The sequence below is a fragment of the Limulus polyphemus genome, unplaced genomic scaffold (assembly GCF_000517525.1).
Source record: "Limulus polyphemus unplaced genomic scaffold, Limulus_polyphemus-2.1.2 Scaffold7473, whole genome shotgun sequence".
Classification (NCBI taxonomy): Eukaryota; Metazoa; Arthropoda; class Merostomata; order Xiphosura; family Limulidae; genus Limulus; species Limulus polyphemus.
Window position 1 is genome coordinate 7011 of NW_013673083.1, and position 15186 is coordinate 22196.

A 15186-nucleotide genomic window follows, 5' to 3' on the forward strand; every position below is an offset into this window, starting at 1 on the left:
TTTTTTTTTTTTTTTTTTTTTTTTTTTTTTTTTTTTGTCTATTCATTCTGCTGTTTTATGCCGTAATTTTTCATGATAAATTTAGTTATGATTCTAGATGGCAGTACAAGTTTTCTGTTACCAAAGTCGAAAGATGGTTTCACTCTTGTCAAAACAGTAAATTTAAATAAAAAAACAACAAAACCTTGTGAAATATTATGACAATGGACAAATCAGAGAAACCTCTTGCAATATTATGTTGTATAGATGAAACATGTCGAACTACAACCATGAACTATATAACTGTCACATTCTTGCTGACCTTTGAACTTCAAGTTTTGCAACCAGGCTTCTATCTAAATTGGTAAGACTATGGTTCAACAAAACTCCGAAAATACTAACTTTGTAACTAGATTGTAACGGATATTCATACAATATAATAGGGATGATGATACATGTTCAACCATATCTATTTTTGTAATAAATATAAATCAACAAAATGGTATTAAATAAAGCTACAATTACATCAATTCGAGTTTTTGTTTTGTCAAATACAGTTTTTTGAAACCATTTTGCGTGTTGTGTAACATTTCTTACTTAAATTTATCACAGCGGTATGTCTGTGGACTTACAGCGCTAGAAACCGGGTTTCGATACCCGTGGTGGGCAGAGCACAGATAGTCCATTGTTTAGCTTTGTGCTTAACTTCAAACAACAACTTAAATTAAATCTTATAGTCAGTTCTGTGCCTTTTAATGTGCTACCATACTTTAGCTTAGGATTGAAAAACTTCAACTTCGTATGTATTTTTTTTAGGTACACCAGAATGCCTGCTCTTGGACATCTCTTCAAACGAATTCAGGGTATCCCCAGGGGGATATGATACAGACTCAATAACTCAACAGACCTGTGCAGGACTATGTGCAGAGTCAGACTTTGCTTTTGCAGGATTGCAGGAAGGAATGTACTGTCTTTGTAGTAATGATATATCATGTAAGTTTTTGGTTACTTAGCAGTAAAAATTTTTCCTGTGATCATTTTTAATAGGCATAGCAGTGTGTATTTGTGGGAAAATACATTGTTCAGTGCTTTTATGATGTGGAAAAATAATTTCTTTATATAGTTTTGATAAATAGTATTGGGAAACCCAAGCTTTATTATAGCATTGACAATTTTTCTGTTTGTTTTAAATTACTTTCAGTTGCTTCCTCTTACTTTTTATGCTTTTTGTCACGTTCTTGACAAATCACTCGGTTAATAAAAAGGACTGAATGATATACCAAATTTCTTAGGAAATCTTACCTAGGCCACTCAGGCTGCATCACATTATAAATTTCTTAGGAAAGGAATATTTATTATTTATCAGACTTAGAAATCTATAAAATAGGTGATTCATCGCTTTTAAATGAAAAGTTTTACCATTGTCTAAAGACAGCGGTAGCCCAAAACCCATTCGACAAGTTCATAATATACACACACACATTATTATTTCCAAATAGATCTGTACACTAAGGATAAACACGTAGGAAATTCAAATACTTAATTACTTACATATTTAAAACCTTACAAGTCCTGAGATTCCCAATAAGTCCTAAAATTGGGGGGGGGGGGTATAAAATAATAATTCCCTACATTTGGGGATCATTTCTTAAAATGTGTACCACCTACATATAGAAGTGAATGGCCTGGAATTACTTACCAGCATATATTTTCTTGCAGGTGTTATTCTATAAAACTTTTTTTATGCATTTGTAAATTTTCTAAAGGCAGTTGTAATTTTTTTTTAATCAACATTTTGTCAGAGGATCGTTAACTGTAAGGAGGAGTATTTAACGTGTTTTATACCAAACAGGATAACTTCACGAAGAAAACTGTAATACTTATGTTCAAACTTAACTCAAAGAAAAGGTGCATTAAACTCTTAAATATAGTATAATAAACAAATATATTACTAAAAAATGTGCCTTTTGTATGAAAATCGAAAATCCTATTGTTGCATAATTTACATCACAAAATAATATACTAACATGGTATAATTTTTTCCAGTTTTATGTTGATAAAAGTGGAAAACAAATTACAACATAACCATTTTTTTTTCTTAATTTGGTAAAGTAACAGTTTTAGTTGTTGTTGTTATTTGGATAAATTTTAATATTCTGAAATATTATTGTCTAAAACTGGAATTTATTTATAAAAAACTGTAACAACACCAAAGTTTCCTTACTCCTTAACATTTAAAAGATTTGATGTTTGTCACCTTTTTGTTTTTTATAAGTTTTAGATTTTTTTGGGTGAAGATAAAAGGCCTAACTTGGTGTGATTTATGTCTGCTTTTCCCATAGTGTCCACACCAGTAACACTGGCGGACTGTTCAACACCATGTACAGGTGACCTCAACGTTTTCTGTGGTGGTCCAGAACTAAATCACGTGCTGGCCGTGGTAGCTGGAAACACTGAAAACCTTTATGAAGCACTTCTTACAATTACACCTGTTAATATCTCAGCTGGAGGTAACGAACCACACTATCTTGGAAAATAAGTCACAGTTTCTGAGTGCTGCATCATAGATAAATAAAGACACGTTTGGGCCCATCAAGGATGTCCAGACTCTCAAAAATCGGAAAATCAATTACTAAGTCCATCCTTAACACATATTATTTAAATCGAACACTATTAATGCCAACATAGGACTAAAGATAAAACATGTTTAATGGGTGTTACTTATGTCCTGTGTCATTGACTGTTATAATTAATGTATGTTATATATTGAGACATCTACATACAATTCACAGAATTGTATTTTTATAAATATATATGAACATCATAGTATATTGTTTTAGCATTATCTGTTTTTTAATATATTTAATGTAGACATCCCTTGTAATAAACTATGTCATCAGTCTCTATACTGCACAGAATATAAACATGAAATTATAGAGTATGAATAAGAAGTATTAAGTAGACTGTGGAAAATAAGTCTAATCCACAGAGTAAATAAACTTAAGTTTCACTCATGTTGTGTGTATTTAGCCATCTTCTGTTAGGTATATACATCCTAAACTTTATCTTAGTCATGTTAACTCTAGCCATCTTCTGTTAGGTATATACATCCTAAACTTTATCTTAGTCATGTTAACTCTAGCCATCTTCTGTTAGGTATATACATCCTAAACTTTGTCTTAGTCATGTTAAATCAAGCCATCTTCTGTTAGGTATATACATCCTAAACTTTATCTGAGTCATGTTAAATCTAGCCATCTTCTATTAAGTATATATGTCATAAACTTTATCTGAGTCATGTTAAATCTAGCCATCTTCTATTAGGTATATACATCCTAAACTTTATCTGACTCATGTTAAATCTAGCCATCTTCTATGATGTGTAAACATCTATACATCTTAAACTTTTAGTCATGGTAAATCAAGCCATCTTCTATTAAGTATATACATCCTAAACTTTATCTGAGTCACGTTAAATCTAGTCATCTTCTATTAAGTATATACATCCTAAACTTTATCTGAGTCATGTTAAATCTAGCCATCTTCTATTAAGTATATACATCCTAAACTTTATCTGAGTCATGTTAAATCTAGCCATCTTCTATTAAGTATATACGTCCTAAACTTTATCTTAGTCATGTTAACTCTAGCCATCTTCTATTAAATATATATGTCATAAACTTTATCTGACTCATGTTAAATCTAGCCATCTTCTATGATGTGTAAACATCTGTACATCCTAAACTTTTAGTCATGTTAAATCTAGCCATCTTCTATGATGTATAAACATCTATACATCCTAAACTTTTAGTCATGTTACATCTAGCCATCCTTACAGACGCCTCCTATAATTATATTAGACACAGCCTTGGCAGAAGATTACTTCTTCAGATAATTAATACTTCCTGTGATTTTTACTTGGATGATATATTCCAATGACCAGTTGAGAAATATTAAATTTTCAGAAAAGAAAGACAGATGGAAAGATGGCTAGTTTTAATATAATTTAAATCAAATTTAGGATATATCTGCTTAATATATGAAAAGACAGATACTTTTAACACAAGTCACATAAAATATAATTTATTATATTTTAATAAATAAAGATTGTTACTCAGTTACATTTCTTGGAATCTTTAAGTGAAATACAAGATCCAAGTAAAAATCACAGGAAGTATTAATTATCTGAAGAAGTAATCTTCTGCCAAGGTTACTCAGTTACATTTCTCAGAATCTTTAAGTGAAATACAAGATCCAAGTAAAAATCACAATTATCTGAAGAAGTAATCTTCTGCCAAGGTTACTCAGTTACATTTCTTAGAATCTTTAAGTGAAGTACAACATCCAAGAAGATTGAATACTAAATTCTAGCGAACGTCCCTTGTGGTATCACTTATAAGGGGGATTAACAAGATTCAAGGGGAGTAATGTAAATACCAGTTTCTGGAGGACATTATTCCATGATTACAAAACTTTAGAAGGGGGGATAACACGAAGTCTCCAATTCAAGGGGTTGTAACAGAGAATACCAGTATTTGTCATTATGGTATAAAGATCCATAAGTAGAAGAACAATTACAGAATGCACCTAGCTACATGTATTATTTATGTAACTGTGTTTATTGATTTATTTGATAAAAAGTTATCTTGGTATTTTTTAAATTCATGTAGACTCTGTAAGTGGATCAGTTTCTGTGAATGCCTCATCAGGACTAGCGATTGACGTTTATGTGGACTTCGGAGACGGCACTTTTACAACAGGAAATGAAACCTCTTTAACGTTTACCAAGCATTATGCCATACCAGGGACATACGTTATTAGAGCCTCTGCCAGCACTCCCTCAGACCTGCTGTTTGTAAGTTATTTTGACTGTAGAATCTTTAGTATGAAAGTAAAGAAAATGCTCACAGTAGCAGTTTGTAAAGATTTAACAAAAGTTTATTAAAACGTTTTGATAATGAACCTATGATATTCAATCATTAGCTATGCCTTAACTTATGCTGTATCCATAGTCCATATGATACTGAACCTTTGATATTATGCCTTTTAGCTGTACCTCTGATGTTCGTTCTTCTTGCCTCATCTTTTGTGCTTTGCTTGTTAAGTATTTTTATCAATTTTAATTTATATTCATTTTCCAAAAATAACTGACTGTCATCTAATATTTGTTCTTGATATTGAACTTTTTCTCATGTGACTGAATTTTATCGTTCAGTATTTGAAACTTAAACACAGGAGATAAGATTTTGTCTCTTGTGACTGAATTCTATCATACAATATTTGAAATTGAAATACAGGAAATAAGATTCTGGTTTTGTATGTAAGTGCTATCATTCAGGAATTTTAATTGAAACATGAGAAATAAAAAAAAAATTAACAAAGTTTATACAAGACACTTGTTTAGAATTTCTTTTCTTTTCAGCCTGTTTCTGATGCAAAGATAGTAAATGTAGTCGACAGTGGTCTTGCTGGAGTCATTGAATGTCCTGAAGTCGCCCAGCCTGGGGAAGAGTTTGTCTGTAGTGCTCTTGTATACCAAGGAAGTGATCTACTGATGGAGATGGACATTGAAGATGATCCAGCATCTCCACAGCTTTTTACAATAGCTGGTAACTTCAATCTTATTTAAAACTTTAATATTTTGTTCTTGTGGTTAATGATAAAAGAAGAAAAGTGAATGAAAAACATATTAATGTCTGTCAAATTTAAACATTTCTACATAAGAATGTTCTTGTACTTTTTAAAATAAAACTTTTCATCTTGAGACAGGTAGTAAAACATTTAAAGAGTTAACAGTTTTTAAATTAATATATAACGCTGCCTTAAGATATGAAAGTTTATGAAGAAAACTGCTGTACAAGTTTTAAAGGTGTACTCTTGTAATATTTATTGTTATTAGCTGTGGTAGCAGATCGTGTAAAAGAAAAAAAAATTCAGTGAATTAAGTGTAAATGTTTTACTCTGCAGGTCAGTGAATCAAGGGTGAATGTTTTACTCTGCAGGTCAGTGAATCAAGTGTGAATGTTTTACTCTAGAAATCTGTGAATCAAGGGTGAATGTTTTATTCTTCAGATCCTGTGGTATCAGGTCACGGTAATACTGTACCAGACATTATTATGCCTCAGATGGTTACAACCCCTCTCTCTGAACCCGAAGTTATGATGACATACATAGAGATGCCACCTGGGAAACTGCATGCATTTGAATACTTTTCCACTGGAGCTGGATCTCTTGACCTCTTGGTAAGGACCTACTTTGTGTTTTTCCTCATGAAAAATGCAGTGCCTACACATTTAAAGATGGGCCTGAGTTAATATCCATCGATGGACTTGTAGTTCAAAACATAAACAGTTTCTTCTTTATTAAAACATTACGATGAAATAAAATATAGCTTTGTACAAACTTTTCATGGTTGTGATGTGGAACAAAATTCACACTTTTCATTTTCTACATCTCTTCAACTGTTTTGTTCAGCTGTGTTCTCAGACATTTAATAAACACATATCAGTAATTATTAGTACAGCAAAGTTGTCACCTCTGTTAATTCTAAAAGTGGTAATTGTTAGTTATAACTAAGTTATTATCTCTGTTAATTCTAACAAGTGTTAATAGTTAATTATAACTAAAGTGTCAGCTCTGTTAATTCTAACAAGTGTTAATTGTTAATTATAACTAAAGTGTCATCTCTGTTAATTCTAACAAGTGTTAATAGTTAATTATAACTAAAGTGTCAGCTCTGTTTTATTCTAACAAGTGTTAATAGTTAATTATAACTAAAGTGTCAGCTCTGTTAATTCTAACAAGTGTTAATAGTTAATTATAACTAAAGTGTCAGCTCTGTTAATCCTAACAAGTGTTAATTGTTAATTATAACTAAAGTGTCAGGGTTAATTGTTAATTATAACTAAAGTGTCAGCTCTGTTAATTCTAACAAGTGTTAATTATAACTAAAGTGTCATCTCTGTTAATCCTAACAAGTGTTAATAGTTAATTATAACTAAAGTGTCAGCTCTGTTAATTCTAAAAAGTGTTAATTGTTAGTTATAACTAAGTTATCATCTCTGTTAATTCTAACATGTGTTAATGGTTAATTATAACTAAGTTATCAGCTCTGTTAATTCTAACAAGTGTTAATTGTTAATTATAACTAAAGTGTCAGCTCTGTTAATCCTAACAAGTGTTAATAGTTAATTATAACTAAAGTGTCAGCTCTGTTTTATTTTAACAAGTGTTAATAGTTAATTATAACTAAAGTGTCAGCTCTGTTTTATTTTAACAAGTGTTAATAGTTAATTCTAACTAAAGTGTCAGCTCTGTTAATTCTAACAAGGGTTAATTGTTAATTATAACTAAAGTGTCAGCTCTGTTTATTCTAACAAGTGTTAATTGTTAATTATAACTAAAGTGTCAGCTCTGTTAATTCTAACAAGTGTTAATTGTTAATTATAACTAAAGTGTCAGCTCTGTTAATTCTAACAAGTGTTAATTGTTAATTATAACTAAAGTGTCAGCTCTGTTAATCCTAACTATAATGGTAATTTCTTTTTAAACTTATTAAATCTTCCATATTTCAGTTCCAACCAGAAGATATATTTTTTCAAACTTTACAATATGTTATTCATTATTCTAATTAATGTAATTCATATTGCTATTTAATCCTTGTTTTCTAGTTCTTATTTCAGAAGAGAGAAACAGTAATGTTGCTGTGTTAACTTTATCATAGAACTAGTTGTTGTTTTCCTTTCCAGGTTTTCCGTCCAAACTGTGGTGATGACGTGTACTGTCCTCAGACTAAAAGTTGTGCTGCTACCTGTAAAGAGCCAGGAATTGTGGTCTGTCAAACTACCGAGGCATTGTGTCCATTTAGTGGAGGTTGTGCCAACACGGCCACACCCCCTTTATGTTCTCTATCGCCTTCAGGACTGACGTACGATCGACTGTACACAATCCCCGTTTCTCCTGCTTCCGAGGGCTACAACTATCATCTCTTGGCCGATAGTACATACGAGGTAAAGCCAGGGGATGTCTTTGGTTTTGCCAGTGGAACTTCTAGTATTGCATATAGGAGTGCTTCTGCATCAGAGATGACCCAGGGCATAGTGGATTCCAGCCCCAGTGCACCTCTCAATGTGCGACATTTTTTGCGGGGTGTGGTTGCAGAACCTGTGAACATTAGTATATCACATATATTTTCAGAGGTAATACTCCATATATTACTTCATCTCCTGATTTGTTACTTGAATTACTCGATAAGGACTAAAATAGAATTATATGTAAGAAAACAACTGATACTGTATGTAAAGTCAATAGTATGATTCGCAATACTAACTAATCCGTTAACTAGTCTTCCCCTAGTCTTTAACCTAATTTTGTAATACTGGCATCTTTACTTATGCCATTTCTACGTGTATGTATATCACACTCAGAATACTTAAATCTCTATAGCTTCTTTCTTAACTGTTGAACATGAAAATACTGAAGCAATTGTAAAACTCCCTCAACAATCTCTAATTGCTTTTATTACCTAGAAGAACAGTAAAATATTTTCAGTTAGGTCTCAGGTCCCTTTTGTTTCCTCAGTTCACAAAGACCCTAATGTTTGAGAGACAAATTGTCTTGGTGCCTAAATGTTTCTATTCAGTACATACATAACTTCATGTACAATGTACACTAAAACAATACAAGTGCTGTTTTAGTAGATAATGAGAACTTCAGTACATACATTAATTTCATGTACAATGTACACTAAAACGATACAAGTGCTGTTTTAGTGGATAATGAGAACTTCAGTACATACATTAAATTCATGTACAATGTACACTAAAACGATACAAGTGTTGTTTTAGTGGATAATGAGAACTTCAGTACATACATAACTTCATGTACAATGTACACTAAAACGATACAAGTGCTGTTTTAGTAGATAATGAGAACTTCAGTACACACATTAAATTCATGTACAATGTACACTAAAACAATACAAGTGCTGTTTTAGTAGATAATGAGAATTTCAGTATACAGTATGGTTTATATTATGATTTGAAATTCAGGATTGTCGTCATAAAGTATTTCTGTTTTATTCAGGTTGGAAACAAGTCTGTTTCAATGACTCTTTCAAACAGCTCGGGAGAACAGAGTGTTGTTGTTGTTGAGTATGTTCCCATACAAATTCCTATTACAAACCTAACCCTCACCAGTGATCCACTGTTTATTCCTATTGGTACAAGTGCTTTACTTCACGTTCTGATGGCCAATGGAAGTAGTGTCACCCTTGTATGGGATTTTGGTGATGGCACTGTGATTGAAGAATTCATTGACGGTGAGTAACTTATGTAAATTTTTCTTCCATAAAGTTTTTTGCAGCTAACAACAGCAAGAAATAAATTATAATTTTTCATGTTAAGTTTTGATATATATGTCATTCTGTTCCAAAGTTACCTTAATTATTAATTAAACATGTAAACCTTTTATTCATGTTAATGTAGAGAGTTGGAGAGAATAAAGTTAGAATGAATCGGTGATGTTATTAGATCCATACAGCGAGAAAAACATTTCTTAAAAATTAGAATCATTTGAGAATTTTCTGTTACTCTTAAGTAATGTTACAGTTCCTAGTCCTGTTGTATTAACTACATCCTTTTGTTTTGTGGGCTTCACTCCTAGCCCTGTCTTATTAATTATATACTTGTGTTTTATTGTTTATTTTTTACTGTAAAATGAAGTTTCATTAAAGTGTTTATTTTTTACTGTAAAGTGAAGCTTCATTAAAGTGTTTATTTTTTACTGTAAAATGAAGTTTCATTAAAGTGTTTATTTTTTACTGTAAAATGAAGTTTCATTAAAGTGTTTATTTTACTGTAAAGTGAAGCTTCATTAAAGTGTTTATTTTTTACTGTAAAGTGAAGTTTCATTAAAGTGTTTATTTTTTACTGTAAAGTGAAGCTTCATTAAACTGTTTATTTTTACTGTAAAGTGAAGCTTCATTAAAGTGTTTATTTTTTACTGTGAAGTGAAGCTTCATTAAAGTGTTTATTTTTTACTGTAAAGTGAAGCTTCATTAAAGTGTTTATTTTTTACCGTAAAGTGACGCTTCATTAAAGTGTTTATTTTTTACTGTAAAGTGACGCTTCATTAAAGTGTTTATTTTTTACTTTAAAGTGAAGCTTCATTAAAGTGTTTATTCTTTACTGTAAAGTGAAGCTTCATTAAAGTGTTTATTTTTTACTGTAAAGTGAAGCTAAGTATATCCCTATAATGTATTGGGTACTAAAAGTGATGAAAGTCAGTAACCTTACTATATATGTAGTGAAACAGTGATATACCATTCTATAGTTTGTCAACAAGTAACAGCTGTTTATGAATTTGTTATATTTTTTCTAATATTTTAACAACTTTCTTTATGGTTAGTTTGAACACAAATGGGAACTTATTAACAAGGTGTTATATTAAGATATTCTTCTTTTTTCAGGTATTGTTAATGCCTCAGGACTTATTAACAAGGTGTTATATTAAGATATTCTTCTTTTTTCAGGTATTGTTAATGCATCAGGACATAACCAGTCCTACACGTTTTCTCTAGAACAGACTTATCTAGTCACAGTAAATGCATCAAATCTTCATGGAACATTAAATGCGACACTAGAAGTGCCATGTCAGTATCCAGTTTCATTGAACTGGGAGTTATCAAGTGATTCCCCACAACTCTATCCCCCAGGTTTGTAATGTATTACTTTCACCATGATGTTATCGTTATCTTCGGAACTTAAGGCGGTGTGATATTGTGTGGCATCATCTTGAAGAGAGATCGTTTTAATTTCATTATTCATCATCTTCTAAAGTTCAGTTTAAGTAAGACTAGTTTAACGGAAGGAAGAAGTAGCTAATATCCAGTCAACAGACAGTCATTCAAATAACACTGAATTAGCCTAACACAAATCAAAATGTTAAATAAGTTTTTAACTATTGTTTTTAGCACCTCATGAATAAGTATTTCACAATACAAGACAATAGTTATCATCTAGACACAGTAATAAGTTGTTGTATTGCACAACACAAGACAATAGTTATCATCTAGACACAGTAATAAGTTGTTGTATTGAACAATAGAACAAGACAGTAGTTATCATTCAGACACAGTAATAAGTTGTTGTATTGCATAACACAACAAGACAAAAGATATAATCTAGACTCACTAATAAGTTGTTGTATTGCACAATAGAACAAGACAGCAGTTGTTATCCAGACTCACTAATAAGTTGTTGTATTGCACAACACAACAAGACAATAGTTATCATCCAGACACAGTAATAAGTTGTTGTATTGCACAACAGAAGAAGACAATAGTTGTATTCTAGACTCACTAATAAGTTGTTGTATTGCACAACACAACAAGACAGTAGTTGTTATCCAAACTCACTAATAAGTTGTTGTATTGCACAACACAACAAGACAGTAGTTATAATCTACACCCAGTAATAACTTGTTGTATTGCACAACACAATCAGACAGTAGTTGTTATCCAGACTCACTAATAAGTTGTTGTATTGCACAACACAATCAGACAGTAGTTATTATCCAAGCTCACTAATAAATTGTATTGCATATTGCAACAAGACTGTAATTATTAAATGAACTTGCTTGTAATTAATCAAAGATTTAAATCTTGGTATAGTTCATGAGTATGATGGATACTTAATTTTCTTTTAGGATTGATTAATGCATCACTTACTTATATCACAAGCGACAACTTGCCAACAGAGCCAGAGGGTGTGGTAGATTTCGGTGACGGTACTAAGCAGCAGCTGTCTCTGTTAACAACAGGCGTAGGCCCGTGGTCGTTATCTCTTCCTCATACCTACAGGGCCGGAGGCTTTTATAATCTAACGGTTAACATGAGCAACCTGGTCAGTCAGGAAATCTTCTTTGTTGAGGTAAGAATTTGTTGTTCCATTGGAGATATTTTAGTACTACAGTTAATGCATAAAGGTAAAATTGCCTCTGTAATAGTAGAAACATGGGGGGTGTTGTCTGGATAATAACATGGGGGTGTTGTCCGGATAATAACGTGAGGGTGTTGTTCAGATAATAACGTGAGGGTGTTGTTCAGATATAAACATGAGGGTGTTGTCCAGATAATACAGATAATAATGTGAGGGTATTGTCCAGTTATAAACATGGTAGTGTTGTCCAGATAATACAGATAATAACGTGAGGGTATTGTCCAGTTATAAACATGGGAGTGTTGTCCAGATAATAACATGGTAGTGTTGTCCAAATATAAACATGGTAGTGTTGTCCAGATAATACAGATAATAACATGAGAGTGTTGTCCAGATAATACAGATAATAACGTGAGGGTATTGTCCAGTTATAAACATGGTAGTGTTGTCCAGATAATAACGTGAGGGTATTGTCCAGTTATAAACATGGGAGTGTTGTCCAGATAATAACATGGTAGTGTTGTCCAAATATAAACATGGTAGTGTTGTCCAGATAATACAAATAATAACATGAGGGTATTGTCCAGTTATAAACATGGGAGTGTTGTCCAGAGCTGTCTCATTTCATCTCAGTACAGTGAAAATATGATTGGTTAATGCAGTTGTCTCATGTCATCTCTGTACACTGAAAATATGATTGGTTAATGCAGTTGTCTCATTTCATCTCAGTACACTGAAAATATGATTGGTTAATGCAGTTGTCTCATGTCATCTCAGTACACTGAAAATATGATTGGTTAATGCAGTTGTCTCATTTCATCTCAGTACACTGAAAATATGATTGGTTAATGCAGTTGTCTCATGTCATCTCAGTACACTGAAAATATGATTGGTTAATGCAGTTGTCTCATGTCATCTCAGTACACTGAAAATATGATTGGTTAATGCAGTTGTCTCATGTCATCTCAGTACACTGAAAATATGAATGGTTAATGCAGTTGTCTCATGTCATCTCAGTACACTGAAAATATGATTGGTTAATGCAGTTGTCTCATGTCATCTCAGTACACTGAAAATGCTTGGAAATTTCTGAAAATTCACATAAAGTGTATGTAGATACTGTCAGTCAGTGTATGTGGATAGTGTCAGTCAGTGTATGTGATACTGTCAGACAATGTATGTAGATACTGTCAGTCAGTGTATGTAGATACTGACAGTCAGTGTATATAGATACTGTCAGTTAGTGTATATAGATACTAACAGTCAATGTATGTAGATACTGACAGTCAGTGTATATAGATGCTGTCAGTCAGTGTATGTAAATACTGTCAGTCAGTGTATGCAGATACTGTCAGTCAGTGTATGTAGCTACTGTCAGTCAGTGTATGTAGATGCTGTCAGTCAGTGTATGTTGATACTGTCAGTCAGTGTATGTAGATACTGTCAGTTAGTGTATGTAGATACTGTCAGTTAGTGTATGTAGATACTGTCAGTTAGTGTATGTAGATACTGTCAGTTAGTGTATGTAGATACTGTCAGTTAGTGTATGTAGATACTGTCAGTTAGTGTATGTAGATACTGTCAGTTAGTGTACGTAGATACTGTCAGTCAGTGTATGTAGATACTGTCAGTCAGTGTATGTAGATACTGTCAGTTAGTGTACGTAGATACTGTCAGTTAGTGTATGTAGATACTGTCAGTTAGTGTATGTAGATACTGTCATTCAATGTATGTAGATACTGTCAGTTAGTGTATGCAGATACTGTCAGACAATGTATGTAGATACTGTCAGTCAGTGTATGTAGATACTGTCAGTCAGTGTATGTAGATACTGTCAGTCAGTGTATGTAGATACTATCAGTTAGTGTATGTAGATACTGTCAGTTAGTGTATGTAAATACTGTCAGTCAATGTATTTAAATGCTATCTGTTTATGTGTTTACTTTTAATTAAGCTATTTTCACAATGTTTATTCTCTCCATAGTTGACTGTCTATGAATTTATCTCCAATCTTATGGCTAATGTTACATATTTGGATATTGCTACTGATCCTGTTAATCACCAGCTCTTAAAGGGAGTAAATATGACAGATGCTGTCCAAGGATCAACGCTGTATTTCGACATGTCATGTACAGGTAACAACTGTAAGATTATAATTAAAATAATGTTTTTTATTCGAAAAGTGAAGGAACTTATTTAAATCAGTGAACATGTTCAACATTTCATCGTGTTAATTCATGTTTTATAACCTTGTAATAGTTTGGAATGATTTTGAAAAAGTCTTATCAGAGAAATGATATATTATCTTTCTGTGAAACTCAAGGTACTGTGTCCTATTACACAATGGAGCTTGATAATGGGACTGTTCTTCTCAATAGTTCTACTGGTCCACTTGCTTACAATTTTACTGAGGTAAGTGTCGGACATGTATCTAATTGTTTTTGTTTTTAAAAAAGAGACGGGTCAGTGTTTCCCGTACTTATCCAACTCTTGACCCACCTAAGTATACAGGTACATTTTCAGTTTATTTGAAGGAGGGTGAAAGCTAGCCATTCTAATATATATTTCATTAAAGTCTACGAGTGCTGGCTGGTCTGTAAAACTGAGGTTCTGTGGGTGTGTTATAAATGTGACAGTTAAACCCCAATATTTGGTGTGGCAAGAGCTGGTTGCGGGTAATGTTGACCAGCTGCCTTCCATACTATCTTTTTGTTTTTATGGCTGTTATAATTTCAGTACTATTTGTTAAAGCTGTCAATGTTTGAATACCTTTACGTAATTTGTTTTATGGCTGTTATTTCTTTATACAAAAGAATGTTTTTAATTAAACATAACTCTTAAGACGTATACACATCTACTTAAGAGATGATATGATAAGAACAACAGCTAGTTTTAGGAAGTAGATTGCCTTACATTAAAAGAACATCACAGTGTGTTTTGTGTTCGATCTTGTGAAATGTCCAACCAATGAAGTAACAGCTAGTTAAAAGAAAGAAGTCCATTTTTACCACTCATCAAGTTTCCATTACTTCTTGATAGATAAGATAAAAAATTTAAACACTTTTTATTTCTTAAGTTGTTTTATAAAATCAGAAAAAAGTAAAAGCTGATTATATTATACTGTTTGATATTATATTGTAATATAATATTGTATTGTTTGATACTAAATATCATCCAAACAAAGATTAGGTTCATCAACTCTACAATTAAATTGTATGATATTTAGTATCAAACCAAATATTAGGTTCATCAACTCTACAATTAAATT

The 15186-nt window shown here is 32.0% G+C and overlaps 1 protein-coding gene across 1 annotated transcript in view; it reads left to right on the forward strand.

The window, feature by feature from the left end:
- Nucleotides 1–721: 721 nt before the first annotated feature.
- LOC106474644 overlaps nucleotides 722–15186 on the forward strand; it is a gene marked incomplete at its 3' end in the record, with an annotated part of 29436 nt that continues 14971 nt past the window's right edge. The window contains exons 1-11 of the mRNA XM_022402951.1: nucleotides 722–972; nucleotides 2322–2489; nucleotides 4650–4834; nucleotides 5402–5588; nucleotides 6052–6221; nucleotides 7728–8177; nucleotides 9064–9298; nucleotides 10511–10693; nucleotides 11686–11909; nucleotides 13903–14053; nucleotides 14242–14330. Of these exons, the coding sequence (XP_022258659.1) occupies nucleotides 942–972; nucleotides 2322–2489; nucleotides 4650–4834; nucleotides 5402–5588; nucleotides 6052–6221; nucleotides 7728–8177; nucleotides 9064–9298; nucleotides 10511–10693; nucleotides 11686–11909; nucleotides 13903–14053; nucleotides 14242–14330 (2073 nt within the window). The remainder of the gene's footprint in view (nucleotides 973–2321; nucleotides 2490–4649; nucleotides 4835–5401; nucleotides 5589–6051; nucleotides 6222–7727; nucleotides 8178–9063; nucleotides 9299–10510; nucleotides 10694–11685; nucleotides 11910–13902; nucleotides 14054–14241; nucleotides 14331–15186) is intronic.